Here is a 24457-nt window from a genome sequence, read left to right as displayed (position 1 = left end):
TAACAAGAGAAAAATACCAAAAATGATCTACCAGTTATACCAAATCGAATGGAAGATGATAAAAAAAATATTATAAAAGAAAAAAACACACAAAACTGAATCTAAATTAAGCATAAATATTTTTTGCTGTGTCTTAGTCCATGTGTCGTAACGAATTTATTGAACTAAATATTATACATTATTAAAATTAAAAAAAAAAAACTAACTAAAACTAAACAAAATATCTTAAAATTTTTTTGTTTTAAACGAATAAAATGCAGGCAAGGAAACAAAATTTCTACAAAATTAAGCACAAATTTTTTCAGAAAAAAAACCAAAAAAAAAAATGAAAACACTAAGAAAATTGCCTTTTACTTATATTTTATTTTCTACTATAAAGAATTGAATTATTAATAATATACAACACGCTGAATTCATTAAAGCATAAAAGCGCGCCTAAAAACATCTGTGACTAATAAACAACATACATATATAACTAAAAAATCTGAGAAAATCCCGAAAACTGCAAAATGAAAATGTAAAACTCCAATAAAGTAATGAAAGTCGGATGGTAAAAATTGTTGAGCAACATATGGCAAATACATACATATACTAGCTACAGTTTAACTAATTATTGATAATGGTACATACATTCTACATATGTACAGCTGACACCCACACCCACACCCACACACTCCAACACAGACATATACATATACAGATATACCAGTACATGCAAACCTAGTTGTACTTGTATGCGGCATCAAACTTGAGTAGAACAAACAATTTATACATTAGTATTTATGTAACAAGCTACTTTTACTCACATGCAAGTGTGCATAGTATAAAGTATATTATATAGTACGATATATACACAAATATATAGACGACATTTGACGACCGTAAGCCCGAACACAGCAATTTACTTATATAACAAACCAAACAACCAAGTTTCTTTCAAACCAAGCGAAAAAACCAAATGCAAATTTTTGGTACGAAGAGAACGACAATTATGAAATAAAGGCAAGTGGATGGGAAGGGAAGAGGAGGTGAAGCAGATGAAGATGAGGAAAAACCCATGAAATACAATATATATACACTTATTTAAAATATTTAACAAAAACAAAAACAAACGATTTATATATATATATATACATACCACTAAATAGTTTAAATGTTTATTTATTGTATTTGAACAAGATGAACGATAATGAAACCAAATTTAAATAAAACTAATAACTCAAAAAACCAACCAAGAACATTTTTTAATCGCAGTGGGGAATGTATGATTTTTTATTTAATCTTCTTTATGATCATCCCTTCGAAATATTTGACAACCAAAATACTGATTTTTCTTGTGCAACTTTTTAGATTTAAATGCCAATCGATTGGGAATTTTGTTACGAGCTCAACGTGGTATCACATTCCTCAATCTGACTTTATTTCGCAATTTGCCGACCGAAATACTGATTTTTTTTGTGCAAAAATAGGGAGTATTATTTTCTGACGAAAAATACGTTATTTTTAAGCCGTTTTTGAGTCGTAATTTAGTCAAATCGGGGCGCACAACAAAAAGACCGACTGTTATGAGCAGCTAACAACCAAGGCTATCGATCCATATCACAAATCGGGAAATTTATTTGTTGACCCATTTTCGCGTTTTTTGTATCATCTATTTTTTTGGAAAATTTTTCAAAAATTAAAGTTTGAAGATTTAAATGCCAATCGATTGGGAATTTAATTACGAGCTCAACGATGTATCACATTCCATATTCTGACCTCATTTCGCAATTTGTCGACCAAAATACTCATTTTTTTTACCTCAAAAATAGGGAGTATTATTTATTTTAACGAAAAGTACGTTTTGTTTTACCAATTTTTGCATTTTTTGTAAGGGGTTACATCGTATTTATTGCGAAAATTCAGCCACCAGGAGAACATAAACGCTAAGCAGGTGTAAAAACGATCAGCTGATTAGCTTATTCCAAGCTTACTTAGAGATGCCCTAGTGATTTCTTCCTTTTGGCATTGCCTAAGCAAAAACATAGGACGTAACTGTTACTTCGTGCATATCGTGACAAGCTCGTGACAAGATCGCTACAAGCTCGTGACAAGCTGGTGACACCGGCATGGTTGCTCATCTCTGGTCTGCGTTTGGCTCACAGCTAACGGTTCTTTCCCATGCAGATCAATTCCTATTGGTCAGTGGGGGAAGGGGAAATATGTAAACGGCCGCCATCTTGAAAATTAACAGCTGTTTAAGTTCACTTTTGGCTACCAGCTGCCACTTGCTAAGTTTTCTGTTTGCCTGGTGTCTGAGACCAAGAAACTACATTTCAGACCTCATTGAAATGTCAATAATAGAAATCATAAGTCGAAATACCTTATTTGCTCGTCGAGAAAATGGTCGAATTGCTTGGTTTCTTAATTTCAGACACCAGGCGAACATAAACGTTTAGTAGGTGTAAAACGATCAGCTGATTAGCTTAATCCAAGCTTACTTAGAGATGCCCCAGTGATTTCTTCCTTTTGGCACGGCCTAAGCAAATTCATAGGACTTAACTGTTACTTCGTACATATCGTGACAAGTTCGTGACAAGATCGCGACAAGCTCGTGACAAGCTGGTGCCACGGCCATGGTTGCTCATCTCTGGTCTGCGTTTGGCTCGCAACTAACTGTTCTTTCCAATGGTCATCAATTCCTATTGGTCAGTGGGGGGAGGGGAAATGTTTAAAGGGCTGCCATCTTGAAAATGAACAGTTATTTAAGTTCACTTTTAGCTGCCAGCTGTCACTTGCTAAGTTTTCTGTTCGCCTGGTGTCTGAGAGCCATATATTTTTTAATTTTTTGAGTTTTAAATATAAAATGATGAATTGAAAACGGGGGATCTATGGACAGCAAGAACGGCTTGCAAAAGAAATCTTAACCGAAATTCTTAAATAATTTTTATAGGAAATTGAAATGTTGATAACTTGATTTAAGGGTGTATAAAAATGTATTTTTGCTATATCCTTGGCAATTATCACATAAAATTTAAATGATGATATCTTGACTTAGGTGAAAAGCTTTGTTTTCGGCGTAACCCTAGTATTATTTTTCTCCAGTTCAGGCTGCACTATCAAATGGATTTATATCAATTTTATAGGACATATCCTTCACTAAAAGTGGGCGGCACAGTCGTCGAGGGCTGCGTTGAACGCATCGAATCTCCGGGTGGCATTCTGGGTGGCCTCGGTGGTGCAGGCGGTGGCATCGGTGGCCACGGCGGGAACGCTGTTCCGGAGTCCAATCAAATGGGCTATCGAACCCGGGGCCTTGGCGAGGAAGAGGGCGAGTTTGGTATAGAATCGACCTTCGCAGGTTTTTGTCATTACGGCGCTGTTGTAGTTCTTGCACTTGCAATACAGCTTGTAGAGCTGATAGCTTCCCACGGTCAGCTGGAGGACCGCCTTCTTGGTGTCCAGGACCAGATCGATGGAGGTGACTGCGGCATCGTAGCCGCATTCCAGGAACTCCACGGTGGTGTAGGCCACCACATCCGCCGCATTGGTAGTCACATTGACAGCACAATCGCCGGCATCCAGGGCCCGCCTCTCGATGTCCTCGGCCAGCTTCTCCAGCTCCCGGATCGGGTACAGGAAGATCTTCAGCAGCTGGCGCTCCGTCAGCCGGATGATGTCCCGGGCCAGGGCCTTCGATTCGTCAACGAAGAAGCTCAGCAGGCGGTTCAAGAAGGCCAACTCTTCCAACTCCGCGTTGCCCATCTCCTGCAGCATTTCATCGTCCAGGTTGAGTCCCAGGTCCAGGTCGAAGTTCAAGTCCAGGTCCAGGCCAAGTTCCTTGACCAGTTCCTGCAGAGAGGCGGAGTCATGGGCCTCCTTCAAGGGCACTGCTGAAACCTGTTTTCAGGAAAAAGACAATTACTCATAGGTACCTAAGAATTGAAGATCCCAAACCCTTTAGCTTGAAGGTTATTTTATTATTCCGTTTTTCTAAATATATCAAGTCACATTAATCATACGCAGTGTTGACCAGCAAATCTCATTCTCAACTAGAAATAATTATTTATCCTACATTTACATTTAATAAATTTACTAATAAATTATATTTATTTATTTTTAAATTTATTAAATTTTAAAATTTTTTTTTAAGTATTTGTTTAGTTACATTAATTATTCTCAGTGTTGACCAACAGACTAAGTTATAAGAATCAATATTTTTCTACATTTATTTGTTGAGTTTAATAATTTTATATGATTTAGCACTATTAGAAAGGTATGGACCAATCCAAGGTAAAAATGTAGGCGTTTGCGATAAGCTTTTACCGAATTTTAGCTGATAGGTATCACTCATACGCACTGTTGTCTTATTTGAGGAACAAGCAATTTGGTATATATTTTATACATATTTAGGTCACACTCACGTATACTGTAAACTTAAAAAAAATTCTTTATGTTTGTTTAAGAACCCCTATATTTTTCAAAGGTTTTATTTGGGTACTCCAGCGATCTACTCACAGCTGCCAAAGCTAAGGCCAACACTAGAATAATACTCCTCATGGTTGATTGGGTTTTGCTGGGATCTCGCTGGGGAGCCACCTTATATACATGAACGGAGTCCAGATCCAGATTGCCATATCGGTGGCCATACCCCCAGTTAATTAAAATATTCAAGAGCCGTTTTATCGGCCAATTGGTTTATTTCCCATTATTTGACTTTGTCTTACTTTAATCGAAATAATTTTCGTCTGCCTTTTTTTTTCTCCAATCGTCCAGAGAAAAAAACAGAAATGAGAGGTAACGCGAGGGAGTCTTTCGATAAGGTCGCAAATTATATTTTCCTGGGCGTCGAGCGATAGAAAACACAGCTATTAATGGATTTGCCACTTGAAAATCGCTCTAATCGGTTAATCTAAATAATGCCTTAATTATAGAAGATAATGTCATATAATTTATGGCTCTGCTCATGCCCTCGATTAAAAGTCATAGAAAACAGTGGCAAGTCAATCTATGAAATCACTCGAGACATATCACACACACGTGTTATGTTATTGGGTATTTCTATTTTTGAGGGTTCTTTCTAAAGTTGTTATTATTTGGGGAATCGCATAAATGGTGAGTGGATTTCAGTCAAAAATAGGCCCGTTTTCAATCGTAACTTGGTCAAAACGAGGCGCACAGCTAAAAGACCGACTGTTTTGAGCAGCTAACAACCCAGGCTTCCGATCCCCATCACATTCCGGGAAATTTATTTTTTGACTAAATTTTATATTTTTTTTATTTTTGCGAAAATCGGTCAAAAATTAAAGTTTCCAGATTTGGTTGCCAGTCGATTGGTAATTTAAAAACGAGCTCAACGAGGTATGACATTCCCGATTCCGACTTTATTTCGCAAAATGATTGTCAAAAAACCTAGTATGTTTGGGTCAAAAAATAGGGAGAAGGATTTCAGAGTAAAATACCATTATTTTTTGCGTTTTTTAATCGTAACTTGGTCAAAACGAGGCGCACAGCCGCAAGACCGACTGTTTTTACCAGCTAACAACCTAGGCTTCCGATCCCCATCACATTCCGGGAAATTTATTTTTTGACTAAATTTAACATTTTTCATAAGGGGTAACATCGTCTATTTTTGCGAAAATCGGTCAAAAATTAAAGTTCCCGGGTTTGAATGCCAATCGATTGGGAATGTCATTACGAGCTCAACGAGGTATGGCATTCCATATTCCGACTTTTTTTTGCAAAATGATTGCCAAATAACCTTGGTTTTTTGGATCGAAAAATGAGTGGTAGGATTTCTGACAAAAATACCATTATTTTTTGCAGTTTTTTAGTCGTATCTTGGTCAAAACGAGGCGCGCAACTAAAAGACTAACTGTTTTGAGCAGCTAACAACCTAGGCTTCCGATCCGCATCACATTCCGGGAAATTTATTTTTTGACTAAATTTCACATTTTTCATAAGGGGTAACATCGTATATTTTTGCGAAAATCTGTCAAAAATTAAAGTTTCCGGGTTTGAATGCCAGTCGATTGGGAATTTAATTACGAGCTCAACGAGGTATGACATTCCCAATTCCGACCTTGTTTCGCAAAATTATTGAGATATGTTGAAGAAAAACATGCTTACAAAATTGTAAAATTAAAGAACTTCTAAAATATTGAATTTTTATTTCTAGAGAACTCTTTCCTTAATATGCATGATGTTTACGATGTCTTTTTGTGATTGTGCGACTTGGCCAATTTTAATCTAAATCCAATTACGGAAACTCTATGAATAGGAGGTTGAATGTAAAGTTTACTAATCAAATCAAGCCATGAATGATTTACAATGGAGGCCATAAATTTATGGCCAGCAATCCAGATTATCGGACCGTCTACGAATGATCCGTTTCTGGATGCCCGGGTATAAATACGATTTTAATTTGTCAAAGTCAGCAGTAGCAGTTGCAATTCTGTAGAAACCAGTAGAAATCATGAGGACCGCCGCAGTCATTATCCTGACCCTTTTCGTGGCCAGCGGATGGGCCCAGCCGCTGGAGCTTCCCGCCCAGCTGCCCGCCCAGCTGGACGCCGAGGTGCACAGCGTGGTGGACGAGATGACCGAGATTGGCAAGTCCACCGGCTTGGCCCTGGTCCACCAGTACGATGAGATCGTCCGGGAGCCGCAGCAGGAGCTGGAGGCTGCCCTCGACCAGGTGGAGTCGCGTCGCCAGGAGAGTCCCGAGTGCGTCGCCGCCGAGGATGAGCAGATCGCCAGCATCGTGGACGCCGCCCACGAGGATCTGCACTCCTGCGGCATTGTTGCCGCCCAGACATCCGCCGAAATCGCCACCGACGTGAGCGCCGCCACCCAGCAGTTGGTCTATGGGGGCTACAACGTGGCCAGCACCTACAACAAGTGCCAGAGCTACAAGAACTCCGTCCTCAAGAAGTCCTGCATGACCAAGTTCTACGTCCAGGCCACCTTCTATCTGGTCAGTGCCCGCTCCTCCATCAAGACCATCAAAAAGTCCACCAGCGAGAGCATCCCCGCTGTCTTCGTCGACGGCAACGCGTGCACCCACTCCGCATCCTCGCAGGCGGTGCTCGCCCTCCAGGAGGTCAGCAGCCACATCGACGCCTGCGTCTCCCGTCGCCGCTAGGTCATGCACCAAGTCAGCTAATTGTTTCACGCTAATAAAAATTATGGATATTCTATGCAAAAAGTTTATTGGTTCTATTTTTGTGGTTTTTAAAAGCTTCTGGTCAAGGCACAGTCAAAATATAAGTCGTCAGGAACTTAGAAAATATAATTTACTTAAAAAATATTTTTCTATAAAATATATAAATTGAAACCTGAAATTCACAGCTTCTTTTGTTATCTGTTATTTTAGAAAGAAATGACTAACATATATAAAAGTTCCCATAATTTGTTATCTTATACCTCGTTTAATCTTTTTGTACAGTGTAAGAAGAATTATGTAAGAGGATGATTAAGAAAAGAATCTAAAAGTTTGAGAAAAGCTGTATCAAGATTTTAAAACAAAGTCTGGAGATATAATAAATAAGGTTTATTAGATGGTCGTTTCCATTGATTAAATTTCTTGTTGTGGCAAGGGACTATTTGGAATATTATATTATTCAAATTTTCAATTCTTAAAAATTCAAACCGGTTTGCCGTTCTTTTTGCACGACATGGTCACACTTTTCACTTACGAGTGAGAACTGCAGGCGGAACCAGTTCCGGTTCCGGGCTGGGAAAGTAAAAGATGTTTGGATTGCTACGACACCTGTTCAAATTGCAGTTTCTCTTCGTAGTGGCCGCCGTCTTGGCTGGAGTTTACCGCACAGAGATTAAGCAGTTCCTGCGGCGGCACACGGACGACTACCTGGACACGGCTGACCGAGATGCAGGCGTTCCGGTGGCCTTTCAGACCGGTGACGAGGTTGGCACGCTCTTCACGCCGGCTGAGTTGGCGCACTTCAATGGCGAGGATGGACGTCCCCTGTACCTTGCCCTCCTGGGATCCGTCTTCGATGTGAGCCGCGGCATCAAGCACTACGGTTCCGGCTGCAGCTACAACTTCTTTGTGGGCCGCGACGCCTCCGTGTCCTTCATTTCTGGCGACTTCGAGTCCTACGATCCGGAAACGTCCGACGATGTGCTGACCCTGAAGCCAGACGATTTGATTGGACTTGCCGGGTGGCGAGACTTCTACCAGAAAGACTACGTCTACAAGGGCCGGATGGTCGGGCGCTTCTACGATGCAACGGGTGCACCCACCACCTATCATCACAAGTTCCTGGAGCTGCTGCAGCAGGCGCGGGATGCCAAGCGGCAGGTGGAGGAGCTGCGCGCCCGGTATCCCGGCTGCAACATCGAGTGGAGCGAGGAGCGGGGCACCCGCGTCTGGTGCACCACCACCAGCGGCGATGGCAAGGAGCGCTCCTGGATCGGTTATCCGCGCAAGCTTTACAGCCGCGGCAACAAGAGCTTCCAGTGCGCCTGTGTGCCCGATTCGGAGCTGGACGAGATCGATGCGGCCGGCAGGACAGTCCACGGAGATGCCATGTTGAAACCGTATGACAATTGCGAGCCCCGGGCGCAAGAGTGCTTCTATAGGGTGTAGCAGCTAGCCCAGGATCTGTAAATATCACATTTTGCTTTTTTGTATTCCAGTTACCGAAAGGTAGCTTTGGTTGTTCGAGGTGACCGACTAGAATTATAGCATCTTGGATTTTCCAAAATAATAACTCCCAAGTCGAAAGATATACTGTTAGTAAACACTAGTTCCGGTTCATTTCTGTTAGCTCTGCTAAGATTCCTGTTAAGTTGCCGTCCTGTTATTAGCAGTTCAATGTATTCTACTTCAGTCAACATTCAAATAAGTTTTGATGTTTTTCAAAAAACTTATATTTAAATAAAACTTAAAAACAAATTTAACCAGATATTTGTCTTTATATTGTCATTTCAGCTTTATCGGTCTAATTTATAAATATTTCTACTTCAGTCAAGTAAACATTTAAACAAGTTTTGATAATAAAATAAATAACTTTTATAATTAAAATAGTACTCTATTTAAATAGCAGCAAACAAATTATCAAAGGGTCTAACGATTCAATAGCTTTTTTAATAGGAAATTATTTTACATGTAATCCGTTAATTCATCAAATAATTGTATTCCTTGTGTAACACAATTTAGTGTTTGAAATTTAAAAATTAAATTTTCTTTTCAAATACTCCTTGTCTACTGTAAAGAGACTTCACTGTACTAAAGAGCTCTGAAGATTTTGCCTCTGTAAAAGGTTGCTGTTAAGTGAGCCAAGCGTGCTGTTAGGCGCATTTCTTGTTTACAACCGGGTCGATTTTTTGGTCCCCGTATATTTTATCTTTTCTTCGCGAGGCCTTAAAGGATATAGGCTGCCACACATGGCTACGTCGCCGGGAAGGTCTCCCGCCCTGGATGCGGACCCTGAGCCAAGCGGCCTGCTCTCCGCCACCGTGGTGGCCGGCCTCAAGAACCTGGGAGGCATCATCTCGCCCCCGCTGACCAAGCTGCTCATTGCGAACTCTCTGAAACTGACCCTACATCCGGATGCCAGTGAGTTGGAAACTGGGAAGACGCCGTATCACATGGTCTAACCAATGCCCACCATCCCACAGCCATTGCACCCGTTCCCGAGCTCTATGCCAGCAATGCCGCCTGCGCCAAACAGAGCGAGTACGCGGTGGTCACCCTCTACGCCCTGGCCACCAAGCACGGCTGGGACGGGCTCCAGCTTCGCCAGCAGCTGGAGCAACTGGCCCTGGACGCCGGCGCCGTCGACGAACTGAGCCGCGTGTTCGAGGACAACCGCAAGGAGCTAATCCTTCGCCAGCTGCAGCTGGGCCACAGCTTCCCGCACATCACCGACATCCAGTGGCGCATTGTGTGCGACGTCAAGTCCTCCACCTCCGACTGCAGCACGGGCGTGGCCAACTTCCACATCAATCTGGGCAACTTCCGGCCGAGCAGCGGCGAGCGGGAGACCATCGTGGAGTTCATCTGCAACGCCGAGGAGCTGCAGTCGCTGATCAACCGCCTTAAGGAGATCGAGCGGCACTGCCACCACATGGCCGTGGCCTAAAACACGCCCTCTTTCAACATTCTTATCGATTATATTTCGCACAGCATATATAACACCAGCATTTGTCGGCTATATACAGTGTCGGGAACAGAAAACCTAAACAGCTAACACAGTCATCATCACTAAAAGGCTTCAACTACATCTTAACTCCGATGGCTTCCGCATCCGCGTCATTGGGCCACCTTGCGCTGCGGCGGCACCAGCAGCTCCACCAGCTGGTCGTAGTGATTCGGCGCCGTGCAGTAGATGGTGCCCGAGAAGTGGGTGCGATCGTTCTCCTCGGCGGCGATCACTGTGCAGTGGTTCTGCAGCGACAGCCGCATGTTCAGGCCCCGAAAGCGGTGATCCTGCTTGTACAGCTTGGCTCCGTCCCGCGGCAAGAAGTAGGGTCGTCCGCTGAAGGGGTTTAGGAAGTCCGCCCAGTAGCCCAGCGACAGCAGGCGATCGCTTATGTCCCGGGCAGCCAGCACAAACTGGAAGTATGGAGTTGTCATTAGTTAAATTACTTCTTTAGATAATAGCCTGGTCCCGGAACTATATTTTCTTGTTTCACGACTGTCATGTACTAGCATTCAAAATGTTATAAATGAACTATACCATAAACAGTCCATCTTAGGTAGTATAAGTACAGGAGAGATCAGTTATTAAACTCAAAAATAAATATGAATTACATCATAATACGAAAATCATTTTCTAATTTAGTATGAGATGCAGGTTCCCTAGTTGATAATATACCTATTCCAGAACCAAATTGTCGTGTTTTACATCTGTCTTATACTTATATTCAACATTATATGAATAAACTTGATCAAAGGTAGTATAAATACAGAAAAAATCAATTCTCTAACTAGGAAATAACTATGAGTTACAATATAACATAATTATATCTAAATCTAGTAATAGATGCAGCAAGCTTTCTTTATATTACAGTAGTAGTGGTACTTAAGGTCAGCTACCTATGAAGCTTTGAACTTGAGAAACTGGTTTAGTACAGAAAGGTGATAAAGGCTATATCTAGACACATGCATATCTGACTAAACTACATTCGGAATCCTCACCTTGGCGGCGCCCATTTCGATGTCCCCCTCGTAGCTGAGGACGAGCATAGTGATGGCCGAATCCCGCTGCGCCACGACGCGCACGGGGAAGAGCTCCAGGAGCGACTCGCGGATGAGCATGGGACACTGGCAGCAGGCGAACTCCAGACGCGACTTGTCTGCATTGGCCTCCTTGAGGAAGTTGACCAGCTGGCCGAGCGGGGTGAGCAGGCCGACGGTGGTGGTGTCACCCTGCCAGGCAGGCCCGGTGGCATTGGGCAGGTAGAAGCGGTTGCTCCGGGCCGCGGTCAGTTCCCAGTTGGGCTCGCTCTCCAGGCTGTTGAGATCATCGTCGTCGTCGAGGTCCCGCGACTTGGAGACCGTCTTGAAGGGTTCGCCGGCATCCGAGGGAGGTCCATTCCGCTTCGAGTACCCGGCCACTGGGACCACAGTGCCGAGAAGTCCGCGCAGGGGCGTCAGTCTGTTGGGTGCCCCATTTCCGGTGGCGGGGCTGAAGGTGCCCAGTACGCGACTCAGAGAGCGCGACATTATTATATCATAGGCTTCTGCAAATGCGTAGAATCCGCTGGCAATCGGTGCTATTTCGGATGCGATGCGATGGTATCCAAGGTAACCGAAACACTCACCTTCGTTGTCGGCTGGAGGAGCTGTGCTCTGTCTGGGGGCGTTCAAAGATAGTCCTGGGTGCCGAACACCTTTTGAAGTTTACGTGGAATTTTGTTCGAGTTTTTACTACCAGCTTTTGTCAAGTCCAACTGACTAAACTTATTTTGGTTGCCACAATCCAAACGGCTGCTGCCTAATTTCTACGCAGTTCCGTTTTTCCTAAACTTTTCAGTATCGACCAACAGCTGATTGGAAGCGATAGTATCGCTTAAGCTCAGGGATGGAGAATTCGTATATTTAATTTGGTCATAGTTTTAAATATCAGGGCTAATTTTATAATTAAGTTAAACTAAAATATACTGTGAATTCCAAAATGATACCTTAATGACCAAAAATGGGAACAATTTAGTGTTTACAAGTTTGAACGCAAATCGATTGGAAATTTAATTACGAGCTTAACGAGGTATGGCATTCCATATTCCGACTTATTTCGCAAAATGATTGCCAAAATACCTTGGTTTTTTGGATCGAAAAATGAGTGGTAGGATTTCTGACAAAAATACCATTATTTTTTGTCGTCAATTTTTGCGAAAACCGGTCAAAAATTAAAGTTTCCAGGCTTGAACGCAAATCGATTGGAAATTTAATTTCAAACTCAACGAGGTATGGCATTCCATATTCCGACTTTATTTCGCAAAATGATTGCCAAAAAACCTAGTTTGTTTGGGTCAAAAAATAGGTTGAAGGATTTCAGACCAAAATACCATTATTTTTTGCAGTTTTTTAGTCGTATCTTGGTCAAAACGAGGCGCACAGCTAAAAGACTAACTGTTTTGAGCAGCTAACAACCTAGGCTTCCGATCCCTATCACATTCCGGGAAATTTATTTTTTGACCAAAATTCACATTTTTTATAAGGGGTAACATCGTCTATTTTTGCGAAAATCGGCCAAAAATTAAAGTTTCCGGGTTTGAATGCCAATCGATTGGAAATTTAATAACGAGTTCAACGAGGTATGACATTCCTTATTCCGACTTTATTTCGCAAAATGATTGCCAAAAAACCTAGTTAGCTTGGGTCAAAAAATAGGTCTAAGGATTTTAGACAAAAATGCCATCATTTTTTGCGGTTTTTCAATCGTAACTTGGTCAAAAGTAGGCGCACAGCTGAAAGACCGACTGTTTTGAGCTGCTAACAACCTAGGCTTTCGATCCCCATCACATTCCGTGAAATTTATTTTTTGACTAAATTTTACATTTTTTATAAGGGGTAACATCGTCTATTTTTGCGAAAATCGGTCAAAAATTAAAGTTTCCAGGCTTGAACGCAAATCGATTGGAAATTTAATTTCAAACTCAACGAGGTATGGCATTCCATATTCCGACTTTATTTCGCAAAATGATTGCCAAAAAACCTAGTTTGTTTGGGTCAAAAAATAGGTTGAAGGATTTCAGACCAAAATACCATTATTTTTTGCAGTTTTTTAGTCGTATCTTGGTCAAAACGAGGCGCACAGCTAAAAGACTAACTGTTTTGAGCAGCTAACAACCTAGGCTTCCGATCCCTATCACATTCCGGGAAATTTATTTTTTGACCAAAATTCACATTTTTCATAAGGGGTAACATCGTCTATTTTTGCGAAAATCGGTCAAAAATTAAAGTTTCCGGATTTGATTGCCAATCGATTGGAAATTTCATTACGAGTTCAACGAGGTATGGCATTCCCTATTCCGACCTTATTTCGCAAAATGATTGCCAAAATACCTTGGTTTTTTGGATCGAAAAATGGGCGGTAGAATTTCTGACAAAATAGCCATATTTTTTTGAGGTTTTTCAATCGTAACTTAGTCAAGACGAGGCGCAGAGCTGAAAGACCGACTGTTTTGAGCAGCTAACTACCTAGGCTTCCGATCCTCATCACATTCCGCGAAATTTATTTTTTGACCAAAATTCACATTTTTCATAAGGGTAGAAAATCGGTCAAAAATTAAAGTTTCCGGATTTGAATGCCAATCGATTGGGAATTTAATTACGAGCTCAACGAGGTGTGGCATTCCCTATTCCGACCTTATTTCGCAAAATGATTGCCAAAATACCTTGGTTTTTTGGATCGAAAAATGGGTGGTAGGATTTCTGACAAAAAGATCCTATTTTATACGGTTTTTCAATCGTAACTGGGTCAAAGTGGAGCGCACAGCTGGTAGACTGACTGTTTTGAGCAGCAATAACCGATCCCCATCACTTCTATTAAAATTTATTTCTTACCAATTTAAGCATTTTTTATAATGCATGATTTGTTTGTGAAAATTGGTCAAAAATTGAAATTTTGAGATTTGAATGTTGATCGACGTAAATAACCCCCACAGATAATTCACATTTGTTGCTTTTGGGCATGTGTGGTATTTTATTGAATTATATAGATCGTATGTAATAACAATTTATCGTAAAACTATGCAAATTTACTGGCACTGGCTAAGGGCATGGGTGTAGAAGGTCTTCTCCTCGACTCCTCTCTTGATCACGTGCGGGATCTTCTTGGGCACCATGCTGAAAATTTGGAAAAAGAAGGGAAATAATTATATGGAACACGATTAAGGGGATTCTCAGAAACCCACGTGATGCAGTCGATGATGGGACACACGGATACGCAGAGTGTGCAGCCCGTGCAATCGTTGTTCACGTGCGGAATGTGGGTGTCCTTGTCGAATTCGATGGCCTGGTAGCCGGAGTCGGCGCACGTCATATAGCACTTGCCGCAGTTGATGCACATGTCCTGGAAAATATTAGGGTTAGTTTAAGGATTTAGCTTTAAATTTTAAGGTTTCTTAATTTCCCAACTCACATCGTCGATCAGCGCCACCTTCTGTTGCTTGTTGTCCAGCTGGTTGTACGACCCGATCTTGTCCAGCGCGGCGCCGATGACGTCCTTGATCCTGGGCGCCGGCTTGGGGGCTCCATCCTCCGCCGGCGGAGTGCTCTTCACCTGCTCGGCGTCCCAGAGGGCTCCCTGCTGCCGGCGCAGATCGGCCAGCTTAAGGTCCCGCTGCCGCTGGTAGGGACCGAAGAATCCAAGCGTGGCGTTGCCCTCGCCCGTGAGACGGACCACCGGCTTGCCCTTCTGGTGAACGGGAGTCGGTGGCGACTGACCGTCCCAGAAGGGTCCGTCCACTGGCGGCGGATTGGCCTTCAGGTAGAGCAGGGCCTTCAGCGCCGTGCAGTAGTCCTCGATGACGGTGAAGTCCTGGTTCTGAACGGAGGAGCAGATCTGCAGGACAGTGGCGCCCGCCTGGATGAACTGCAGGGCCACCTCACCGGAGTCGATGCCGCCGATGCCGAGGATGGGAAATCCGGGCACCCGTCTGGCAATGTCGGAGATGGCCTTCAGGGCCATGGGACGAGTGGCGTTTCCGGAGACGCCGCCATAAGTGGTGCGCTGCTCCTTGCCAATCGCCGGCCAGGCGGTGCTATCCGCCTTCAGGCCCATCAGTCCCTGGACCGTATTGATGGCCGATCCTCCATCGGCTCCGCCCCTCTGTGCCGCCTCGGCAATGGAGGCGATGTCCGTGATGTTGGGCGTCAACTTGATGAAGAAGGGCAGCTTGACCGCCCGTCGCACCCAGCGCGAGATCTGCTCCACCAGCTCGGGATCCTGGCCACAGGCCAGACCCATTCCGCGCTCACCCATGCCATGGGGGCAGGATAGGTTGAGCTCGAGGGCATCGGCACCGGATTGCTCCGCCTTGATGGCCAGCTCAGTCCAGTCCTCCTCGTTGAAGCTGCACATGATGCTGGCAATCACTATCTTCTCGGGGAAGTCCCGCTTGAGCTCGCCAATGGAGCGCAACCAGTACTCGGCCCGCTTCTCCGAGATGAGCTCGATGTTGAGGAAGCATCCCTGCTGCGGACCGTACTTGTAGCCCGAGGTGGTGCCCCGAACGATGCGCGGCGACACATTGGTGACCAGATCCTTGTCCAGGCCAAAGGTCTTGGTGACCACGAAGCCCCAGCCTTGCTCGAAGGCGCGCCTTATCATGGCCGTGCTGGTGGTGGGCGGAGCGGAGGCCAGGCCGAAGGGGTTCTCGAACCGGAGGCCGCACATCTCCACCGATATGTCAACGGCGTCGATGTCCGTGTAGAAGAGCGGCAGGGCGGCTGGGGTGTCCAGCGGGAGGCCCTGCAGCTGGCAGTGGATGCTCCAGGCGGCCACCTTACCGTCGTTGACCGACTCCACCGTGGTGTTGGCCACTCCGGCCAGATCTCCGCCCAGGAACACCTGCTTGTGGCTGCTCTGCATGGTAATCCTGTCCACCACGGGCAATTCACCACGGAATTGCAGGGGAGCAAGAGCCTCCCTGACATCCTGGTCCTCCAAGCCAGATCCAAAGGCGGAGATCACAAAGTTGGCCTTCAGCCGCTGCGTCTGCTCCTCATCCTCCACCCACTCGTCCTTGTCGTTCTGCTCGGTGCGACAGAACTCCATGGCAGTGATTAGGCCCTCCTTGACGATCACCTTGCGGGGACTCAAGTAGGGCAGCAGCTCACATCGCTCATTCCTGGCCAGCTCCACCTCCTCGGGCACCGCACGGATCCCCGATGATCCCTTGCGGAAGACGACGAAGACGCGACGGGCACCGCATCTCAGGGCGGAGGTGGCGCAATCGAAGGCCGTGTCTCCGGCGCCCAGGACGATGACATTGCCATGGAGCTTGGGCAGACCGGCGGCCGCCTTGCAGGCACACAGACCCGGCTTGGAGCCATCGGACACCAGGGGGAGGAAGTTCTTGGACGTGTAGAAGCCATTGCTGGGCTCCAAACCGGCGAAAATGGGATTCAACTTGGGCTCCGGCAGGCCAATGCCCACGAAGACCGCATCATGGCCGTCGGCGAGGAGCCCTTGGATGGTCAGATCCTTGGTGCTCAGCGAGCGACCAGTCTCGATGCGCACGCCCAGGTTCTTGACCAGATCGATCTCGAAGTTGACCGCATCGATGGGCAGCCGGTACTGGGGGATCTCGGCGGCACTTAGGCCGCCCAGGTAGCTCCTCCGCTCGTAGATGGTCACGTTGCGGTAGCCCAGGCGGGCCAGGAAGGTGGCGCAGGACAGCGAGGCCGGTCCGCCGCCCACCATGGCGATCTTCTCCAGCAGCGGATTGGCCTCCGCCTGTGGCGACCGCCTCTGGCGCACGCCCATCTTCTTGAACACCTCGGTGGCGAACTGCTGCAGGCCGCCAATGTTGATGCCGCCCGCTTCGGAGGCCTGTAGATTGCATCCGCCCACGCAGAGATCGCTGGTGGGGCAGACCATGCCGCAAGTCAGGCCCAGCGGATTGTCCGAGAAGATCGCCTTGGCAGCGCCGTAGAAGTTCTTGTTGGCGATGCTCGTGATGAAGCTCTTGATGTCCAGCTGCGTGGGGCAGGACTTCTGGCACGGCGCATCGGCGCACTTCAGGCACCGGGCCGCCTCCTCCAGGGCGCCGCGCTCCGACAGCGTGGTGTGCTTGATGTCCGAGAAGTCGTTGGCCAGCGTGGTGCACGGCGGAGCGGCATGGTCGCTGTTCCGCTTCCAGTGCCGCTTGTTCTCCTTCGTCTGCTTGGTGGGCACCACCGAGCACTGCGTCTTCACGCGCGGGTTCAGCGACAGCAGGTCCTGTGGATCGGGAATAAACCTTTTTAGTCTTATAAACGTACACAGAGAGAAATATCCAACAACATTGTTCTTGAATTGAGAACATTCGTTCTTAAAATCCGTGTAAGTACATTTTGGAATCAATGTTCTCAATAATAAAACGAAATGGTGAGAAGAGAAAAGTTAAATTGAGTTTGTTTAATAACATTTAAGTATACACTACAAACTGAACTCATACTTTTTTTGTTGCGATATACGTTGTACAGAAATACCGCCAATATAACTTGTTTCAAGTAAAATAAAAGCACTTTCAACTTAAAAATGTCGTTCTATTTTTTAAAACATTTTCAACTCAGATGAGAACGTCACAATTTTCTCTGTGTAGTCAATCCAACGATTTCATATTCAATTTAAATATTTATCTCTTTGTTTTTAGTCAGTTTAAAATATGAAAATATTAAATTTAAAAATCAGTTAGTTTGAAGATTTTAAACTAGGCTTTTTTATTTAATCAGTTAATCAATGTCACTAAAAAGAGTATAATTTCTTATCAAATTTTGTATAGCTGAAGAAGTTAAATTAATTTAAAATGTAAGAAATGCACATAAGATAAGATAATACATTTTTCATATCAAAATATTTGAACAAGACCTCTAAAGATTAAACAAGTACAAATTAAATGTTTGCTCCAATTTTTTCGTTTTCTTTCAGCTTATTTAAAATGTAATTTGAAGTGTACCAAGTGAATAGACCTACCTCAATGTCGGGGGAGTCCTTGCTAAGCAGTTGGGGCGGACTCATCTTGATGATCTCCTGGAGGGCGAAAGAGAGGGATTCGGATTAGTGGTGGGCGCCACGTGGGGATCCCCTAGCTTCTAGCTTCCACCTTTCCTATCGCATCGTAGTACTCTAACCTAATCTTGTCTGCGAGCGATCCTGACCAGACGCCGGCTGTATCTATGTGCACTTATGGCACCACCATGGGTCTTATCACCTATAAGGGCGTTATCATTTATCAGTCAAGGTTGCGACGGCCAGCGGAGAACAGTTCGAACACATTGTGGCACCACCCCGAATTTCTATTTGCCGTTTCGAATAGTTTGCGGCCCGAAATAAATGGGGCCACCCCTCGAAGACCATCGAAGATTCGGGACGGGTGAAGGTCACGATAATGGGGGCCCGTTTTGTTATTCCCCGCGATAATTGGGCAAAAACTTCGAGGCGAAGTGCGTCTTTCTGAAAATGGTCTTACACACATGACCAAAACGTACTGGTTTCGATTGTAAACAATTGAGAACATAAATATATGCCTTGCATTTCTTAAGAAAAAGAAAATATTCTCTCTGTTGAGATCATACATATATCATACTTAAAAATGGGTATATAAATAAATGATTTTGTAAACACACTTAATAGATTTGTTCTATAAAAAGTCAAAAATGATTCAATAGCGGAAGCTGATACTTTAAAAATTTAGCTTTAATTTCTAAGCGATTTAGAGTTCAGATAACACAGCCATCATAAATCGTGTACAATGTACATTGATGCGCATTAGAAACTTGCGCTGATTGGGCGCACTTCAATTTCTTTGGCACCACCGTATATATTACATATAAAATGTGGGTCAATGGGAAGAAATCGTGTTTCTAAGTACTTATTTGTTTAAAAAAAACATGTTCCATTGTTATACCAGCTTGTCATTCGAAGTAAGCTAGTTTATCGTTAATAATATCAATTTACTCATAAAAGTAGACCGTTAACTATACAGACCTTCGCCTACAATACATAATTTAATTAATATTTTGTAACTCGCGCTCTCTCGCTCCTCAGCTCGTCCCCTCTTGCTCTCGCACACACTCAATCGTTGATTAGAATATTTTTTCATTTTTGACATAATAGTTGAACCCCCAGCAGCCGTCTGATCCGCCCCATCAACCCCCCTCCCAGTCCATTCCATTATCAGTTTGGCTTTATGGTCCGTCAAGTTTTTGAATATGTTTTCATTTTAGGTATATGCTAATGGCGAAATGCGAAAAACAAGTTCAGAATTCGAGCTGCTAATGCTTAAATTGGGTTTCGTTTAGTTTGTTTTTATGGCTGTTTCTTTGTTTTTTTTTCCTTGTTTTTGGCCACAAACAGTATCAAGTATTGCATGAAGCTTAGTGGCCGAAGTACATACCGGTTGAAGGAACGTTTATTAGTTAATTTATGAACACTTGAAAGCGGAATCGTTTGATTAAGCACAGGAAAAAAAATTCGTAGCTCTAACCGACGAAAATCGGTTGACACTAGCACACCCAAACTAAACGACGAACGCACGAAAAACTTTAATTGGTCTTCACACTGGAAACGCCAAATTGAAAATGCTCTTAAAGAACGATTTCCAAATCGAAGTCGACTCGGTGACGCACTGCAGTCGAAGTCGACGTCGACGTCGCTGCCAGCGCCATCTTCCAATCGCTCACAGCTGATATATGTACATATACAATGCACAGGGGCTCAGCAAAAGGGGGTTTAGATCCCGATCTCATGAGGGCAAACACAAGATTCTGCTATAAAAAGTTTTTCTATACAAGTTTTGATAACAAAAACCATAAATCTAATACATAATATTTAATAATATAATAGTTATCAGTTTGATCAATGAAAAAGTTACTCTCACAACAATAAAAACACACAAGTTACTATTCAATCGTAGTTTTACTATTAAATATTAACCATATTGTTTTTGCATCATAGTACACATCACTATTTGAATAGTTCTTAACCTTTTTCTTACAATTACGTAACCATCTGTACAGGTCAATTTAAGACTAAGGTTAAGGCAAAATATAATTTTCAAAGAATTTATTCAAAAATAATAATATAGTTAATATTAAAAATGTAATAATAAATTTACATTTAAGCTACGCATTCTAAAATGTTACAAAGTTGTATAGCTAAGCAGTTAGTCTAAGTTGATAACTCACCTTTAGAGAGGTATATTATTTCTACGCCCATGTGAACAGACATCCATATTTGCCTGGCTTGCAAAACTCTCGTTCTAGTTGCTTACATTGTTGATCACTTGGAAAAAAATCTATAATCTAAACAAAAGCAAAATCTGCTTGACTTGAAGCTTTCAAAAAGTATCAAGGAAAAGCGTTTTGAATGAACAAACCCTTGTATATGCTGGATATATTTTCATTAGATGTTAGTAATGTATCTGTAGTATACTACCTTGTATCTTTTTTCCGTGCACATATTGTATTCCAAGACGTGCTACAATCGCCCCTCATGTCTTTATCAATTATTTGTTCCTCTTTCAGTTTCTCTATTGCTGGTTCCAAAAAGGCAGTAAAAAGGTTTACATGGCTCTACAGTAAACGTCCTGGAGAGCTAACGATCTTAATAATTCGTTCTTAACAGGTTTTCTCGAAACAACATACATATTCCCATTTAGTTTTCTTCTTCTTTCTTATTAATTATGGTTATATATGATTAGTATTTTACTTAAATATGATCAAATTTAGTTTCGATTACATTCAGTGCACTTTAGTTCCAATTCAGAGAGTCTACTGTAGCACTAAGCGTTAACAGCCCAAAAGAATGCCATTTCGTTATGAAAAGTAACAAACACTTGTCTATAAAATGGATTAACGCAAGTCTGGGTTGTTGAATAATCAAACAAACGGAAGTGGGGATTGGGATTCTTTGAAAGACGAACTTGTGCACACATCAAGAATTTATCCATCAGATACGTATCTACACGATTGATATATAAACGGAGCCAAAAAGTATGCAATGTCATTTCTCTTTATCCAAAAAGATAAACCTGAAAAAAACAAGTACCAAAGTGAAAAATTCAAAATGAACATTAGCTAAGAATGGGATTGTATTACACGTAATGATAATATTCGTTTTTAATCTAATAAAAAGTAAAAATAATAAATTAATATAAAATAGTCTAATAAGTAATATTAATCTAGCAAATAATAATCTAATAAGTGATAATAGTAATCTAATATTATATCTAATAAACTAGCAATATACATACATTTGTAAGATATATTGATTTAATCTTACACATATAAAATAATGATAGAACATTAAATTGCGGAATTGAAAAGCAACTTACTTTCAAAAAAAGATTACTTTTTTTCTTAACCTTTTCTAGATGTTTCACAAAATTTAAAACAATTTACAGAGACCTTCTAAATTCCAAAATATTTCCCGAAACCGTACACCCATTTCTCGGCCCATGGGAATATTTCTGGATATGCGATCACTGGCGGATCATCTTGTTTTCTGGTGTCTGGGCCTTGATTTACGAAGCTGTAATCATTTGGGCCATTAACTGGCGGACATTGCGAGTTGCGAGTGCCAAGTGCCATTGGCAGTGGCACATGACATTGGCCATAAACTTGGGATAATCTTGGGTGGTGCAGCGGCATTTTCCCATTTTTCCCGCCCCCGGAAAAAGGGGGTCCAGCCCCCCGCTGCCACTGGCTGCCCATTAAAAAGGCATAAATTATACGCGACTGGGGGGCCTCAGATCCCCCGATTCGTAGTAAATCAGAGCGTTTAATTAATACACAATGCAGGCGGTTGGTTAATAAATTACATTCGAAATGCATGCCAAAATTCAAATTTGTTTCGTCTCGACGGAACGTGTTGACTGGCGGATTCCACCATTCGTTTCCACTTCCCTCTTTAGACAGTGGATTAGGATTTTGCCGGACAGACTGTCAGATCCATTGTCACATCGCTCACTCATCTTGTGGGTGGGATCTCGGACTATCTTGTAGTTTAAAAATAATTATACTGTGACGGAGGGCCAGAGAAATCGAGAGTGAAGGCGCCATCGCAATTAGAATTGGATCACTTGGAAGATGGACGGAACAAGAGTCGACCAGTCAGATACCCAGAACATTAAATAAAACAGATCAAAATTGTTTGACATTTGAAGGTAGTTTCGATAAAGAACAAGACTTTGGAAACGAGAAATGAAAAACACTTGATAAGCCAATTTACGATTGAAAAACCTCAAAAAAAGGGTGTATTTTTGTCCGAAATCCTACCACCAATCTTTGGACCCAAAAAACCAAGGTATTTTGGCAATCATTTTGCGAAATAAAATCGGAATATGGAATGCCATACCTCGTTGAGCTCGTAATTAAAATTTCAATCGATTGGCATTCAAGCCTAGAAACTTTAATTTTTGACCGATTTTCGCAAAAATAGTCGATGTTACCCCTTATGAAAAATGTGAAATTTAGTCAAAAAATAAATTTCCCGGAATGTGATGGGGATCGGAAGCTTAGGTTGTTAGCTGCTCAAAACAGTTGGCCAAAGCAGTCGGTCTTTCAGCTGTGCGCCTTCTTTAGACCAAGTTACGATTGAAAAACCGCAAAAAATAATGGTATTTTTGTCTGAAATCCTTCTCCCTATTTTTTGACCCAAACAAACTAGGTTTTTTGGCAATCATTTTGCGAAATAAAGTCGGAATATGGAATGTCATACCTCGTTGAGCTTGTAATTTAATTCCCAATCGATTGGCATTTAAATCCAGAAACATTAATTTTTGACCGATTTTTGCAAAAATAGACGATGTTACCCCTTATAAAAAAAGTGAAATTGGGTCAAAAAATAAATTTCCCGGAATGTGATGGGGATCGGAAGCCTAGGTTGTTAGCTGCTCAAAACAGTTGGCCTTTCAGCTGTGCGCCTCGTTTTGACCAAGATACGACTGAAAAACTGCAAAAAATAATGGTATTTTGGTCTGAAATCCTTCTACCTATTTTTTGGCCTAAAGAAACTAGGTTTTTTGCCAATAATTTTGCGAAATAAAGTCGGAATTGGGAATGTCATACCTCGTTGAGCTCGTAATTAAATTCCCAATCGATTGGCATTCAAACACGGAAACTTTAATTTTTGACCCATTTTCGCAAAAATAGGCGATGTTACCCCTTATGAAAAATGTGAAATTTAGTCAATAAATAAATTTCCCGGAATGTGATGGGGATCGGAAGCCTAGATTGCTAGCTGCTCAAAACAGTCGGTCTCTTAGCTGTGCGCCTCGTTTTGACCAAGTTACGATTGAAAAACCTCAAACAAATAATGGTATTTCGGTCTAAAATCCTTCTACCTATTTTTAGACCCAATCGATAGGTTGTAAGCTGCTCAAAACAGTCGGCCTTTCAGATGTGTGGTTCGATTTAATCAAGTTACGAAATAAAATCCGCAAAAAAACGAACTATCAGTGTGCTAAATTCGGCATGCTCCTGGGCAACTCCCCCTTAGAAGGTATCTATAAGGCAAACAAATGTCGTGTTTGGCGATGGAAAACGCGTGCAATTAATCAAAGTGGAACCGACTGCACCCCATCCACCTCCTTGGCTCTTTAACAGCCCCATCAGATCTCAGAAAATGGCATGGGCTAAAAGCAATTTGTGATTAGAACGGCCACATGCGACAAGCTCCGCGAGTTCGTGGGCCTTTCATCTGGCGACAAGTCGGTTCAGATACAGATACAGATATGTCGGATGTCGGGGATATAGAGAGCAGAACTTGGGTATATACATGTAGATGGAGAGATCTTGGGTCGACGGATAGATACACGTCGGTGGGTCATTATGGTCGGCTATATGCAGCATAATTTATTGGCATTTTTATTATAATATTATTTATGACTTGTGAGTTTTCAAATTTGTTTGTATGTGCTCCGCTTTCGCCGAACTTTTATTCTCCCACTACACTACACTCTATAGTACTATATCATTCCGCACGACCATCTTTTAAGATCGCAAGATGACATCGCTCTCGAACTAATTGATGAGACAGGTGGAGCCGAACGGAACAAGAATCTATAGCCAAATGTTAATATGTTTCTGATAATTCCGCAGCGGCAGTGAGAGATTTATTTAATTATTTTTATGTACGCGATTTTCGATTTAATGAGCAGTTTACTGGGGCAAAACTGAGTCAAATCGAATATTGAATGCGGCAAATGGCCAATTCCCATAAGACAACTATCCCGCCGCGTTGTACATCGGTATATATGTATGCATAGTGGCAAACTTATGAATCTGAATCTGAAT

General features: G+C 42.7%; 6 protein-coding genes across 7 annotated transcripts; 3 read left to right on the top strand and 3 right to left on the bottom strand.

Moving 5' to 3' along the window:
- Positions 1-2956: 2956 nt before the first annotated feature.
- On the bottom strand, positions 2957-4638 carry LOC108015092 (uncharacterized). The gene is made up of 2 exons (XM_017081334.4): positions 4498-4638; positions 2957-3879 (listed from the first exon to the last, which is right to left on the bottom strand). The coding sequence occupies exons 1-2, from the start codon at positions 4537-4539 to the stop codon at positions 3139-3141; spliced, it is 783 nt and encodes a 260-aa protein (XP_016936823.2). The 5' UTR covers positions 4540-4638; the 3' UTR covers positions 2957-3138.
- A 1767-nt stretch (positions 4639-6405) lies between these two features.
- Positions 6406-7186, top strand: LOC108015067 (uncharacterized). The gene has a single exon (XM_017081307.4). It carries the CDS (start codon positions 6455-6457, stop codon positions 7121-7123), a length of 669 nt encoding a protein of 222 aa, XP_016936796.2. The 5' UTR covers positions 6406-6454; the 3' UTR covers positions 7124-7186.
- A 506-nt stretch (positions 7187-7692) lies between these two features.
- LOC108015033 (neuferricin homolog) lies at positions 7693-8904 on the top strand. The gene has a single exon (XM_017081264.4). The coding sequence runs from the start codon at positions 7730-7732 to the stop codon at positions 8588-8590; it is 861 nt and encodes a 286-aa protein (XP_016936753.2). The 5' UTR covers positions 7693-7729; the 3' UTR covers positions 8591-8904.
- Positions 8905-9287: 383 nt separating this feature from the next.
- LOC108014995 (COMM domain-containing protein 3) lies at positions 9288-10149 on the top strand. Its single transcript, XM_017081219.4, has 2 exons — positions 9288-9562; positions 9625-10149. Exons 1-2 carry the CDS (start codon positions 9391-9393, stop codon positions 10086-10088), a joined length of 636 nt encoding a protein of 211 aa, XP_016936708.2. The 5' UTR covers positions 9288-9390; the 3' UTR covers positions 10089-10149.
- Positions 10100-11995, bottom strand: LOC108014994 (uncharacterized). Its single transcript, XM_017081216.4, has 3 exons — positions 11773-11995; positions 11147-11691; positions 10100-10561 (listed from the first exon to the last, which is right to left on the bottom strand). Exons 2-3 carry the CDS (start codon positions 11672-11674, stop codon positions 10259-10261), a joined length of 831 nt encoding a protein of 276 aa, XP_016936705.2. The 5' UTR covers positions 11675-11691; positions 11773-11995; the 3' UTR covers positions 10100-10258.
- Positions 11996-14128: 2133 nt separating this feature from the next.
- su(r) (dihydropyrimidine dehydrogenase su(r)) lies at positions 14129-19751 on the bottom strand. Of its 2 annotated transcripts, none has more exons than XM_017081746.4 (5): positions 19558-19751; positions 18135-18191; positions 14595-17399; positions 14368-14525; positions 14129-14299 (listed from the first exon to the last, which is right to left on the bottom strand). In XM_017081746.4, the coding sequence occupies exons 2-5, from the start codon at positions 18177-18179 to the stop codon at positions 14212-14214; spliced, it is 3096 nt and encodes a 1031-aa protein (XP_016937235.2). In that variant the 5' UTR covers positions 18180-18191; positions 19558-19751; the 3' UTR covers positions 14129-14211. The 2 variants fall into 2 exon arrangements, with proteins under 2 accessions (XP_016937235.2, XP_070853330.1); XM_070997229.1 differs by having other exon boundaries at positions 19648-19670.
- Between the last annotated feature and the right edge of the window lie 4706 nt (positions 19752-24457).

The sequence above is a fragment of the Drosophila suzukii genome, chromosome X (assembly GCF_043229965.1).
Source record: "Drosophila suzukii chromosome X, CBGP_Dsuzu_IsoJpt1.0, whole genome shotgun sequence".
NCBI classification, from domain to species: Eukaryota; Metazoa; Arthropoda; class Insecta; order Diptera; family Drosophilidae; genus Drosophila; species Drosophila suzukii.
The sequence above is the reverse complement of the archived record's forward strand: the minus strand, read 5'-3'. Positions and strand labels throughout refer to the sequence as shown.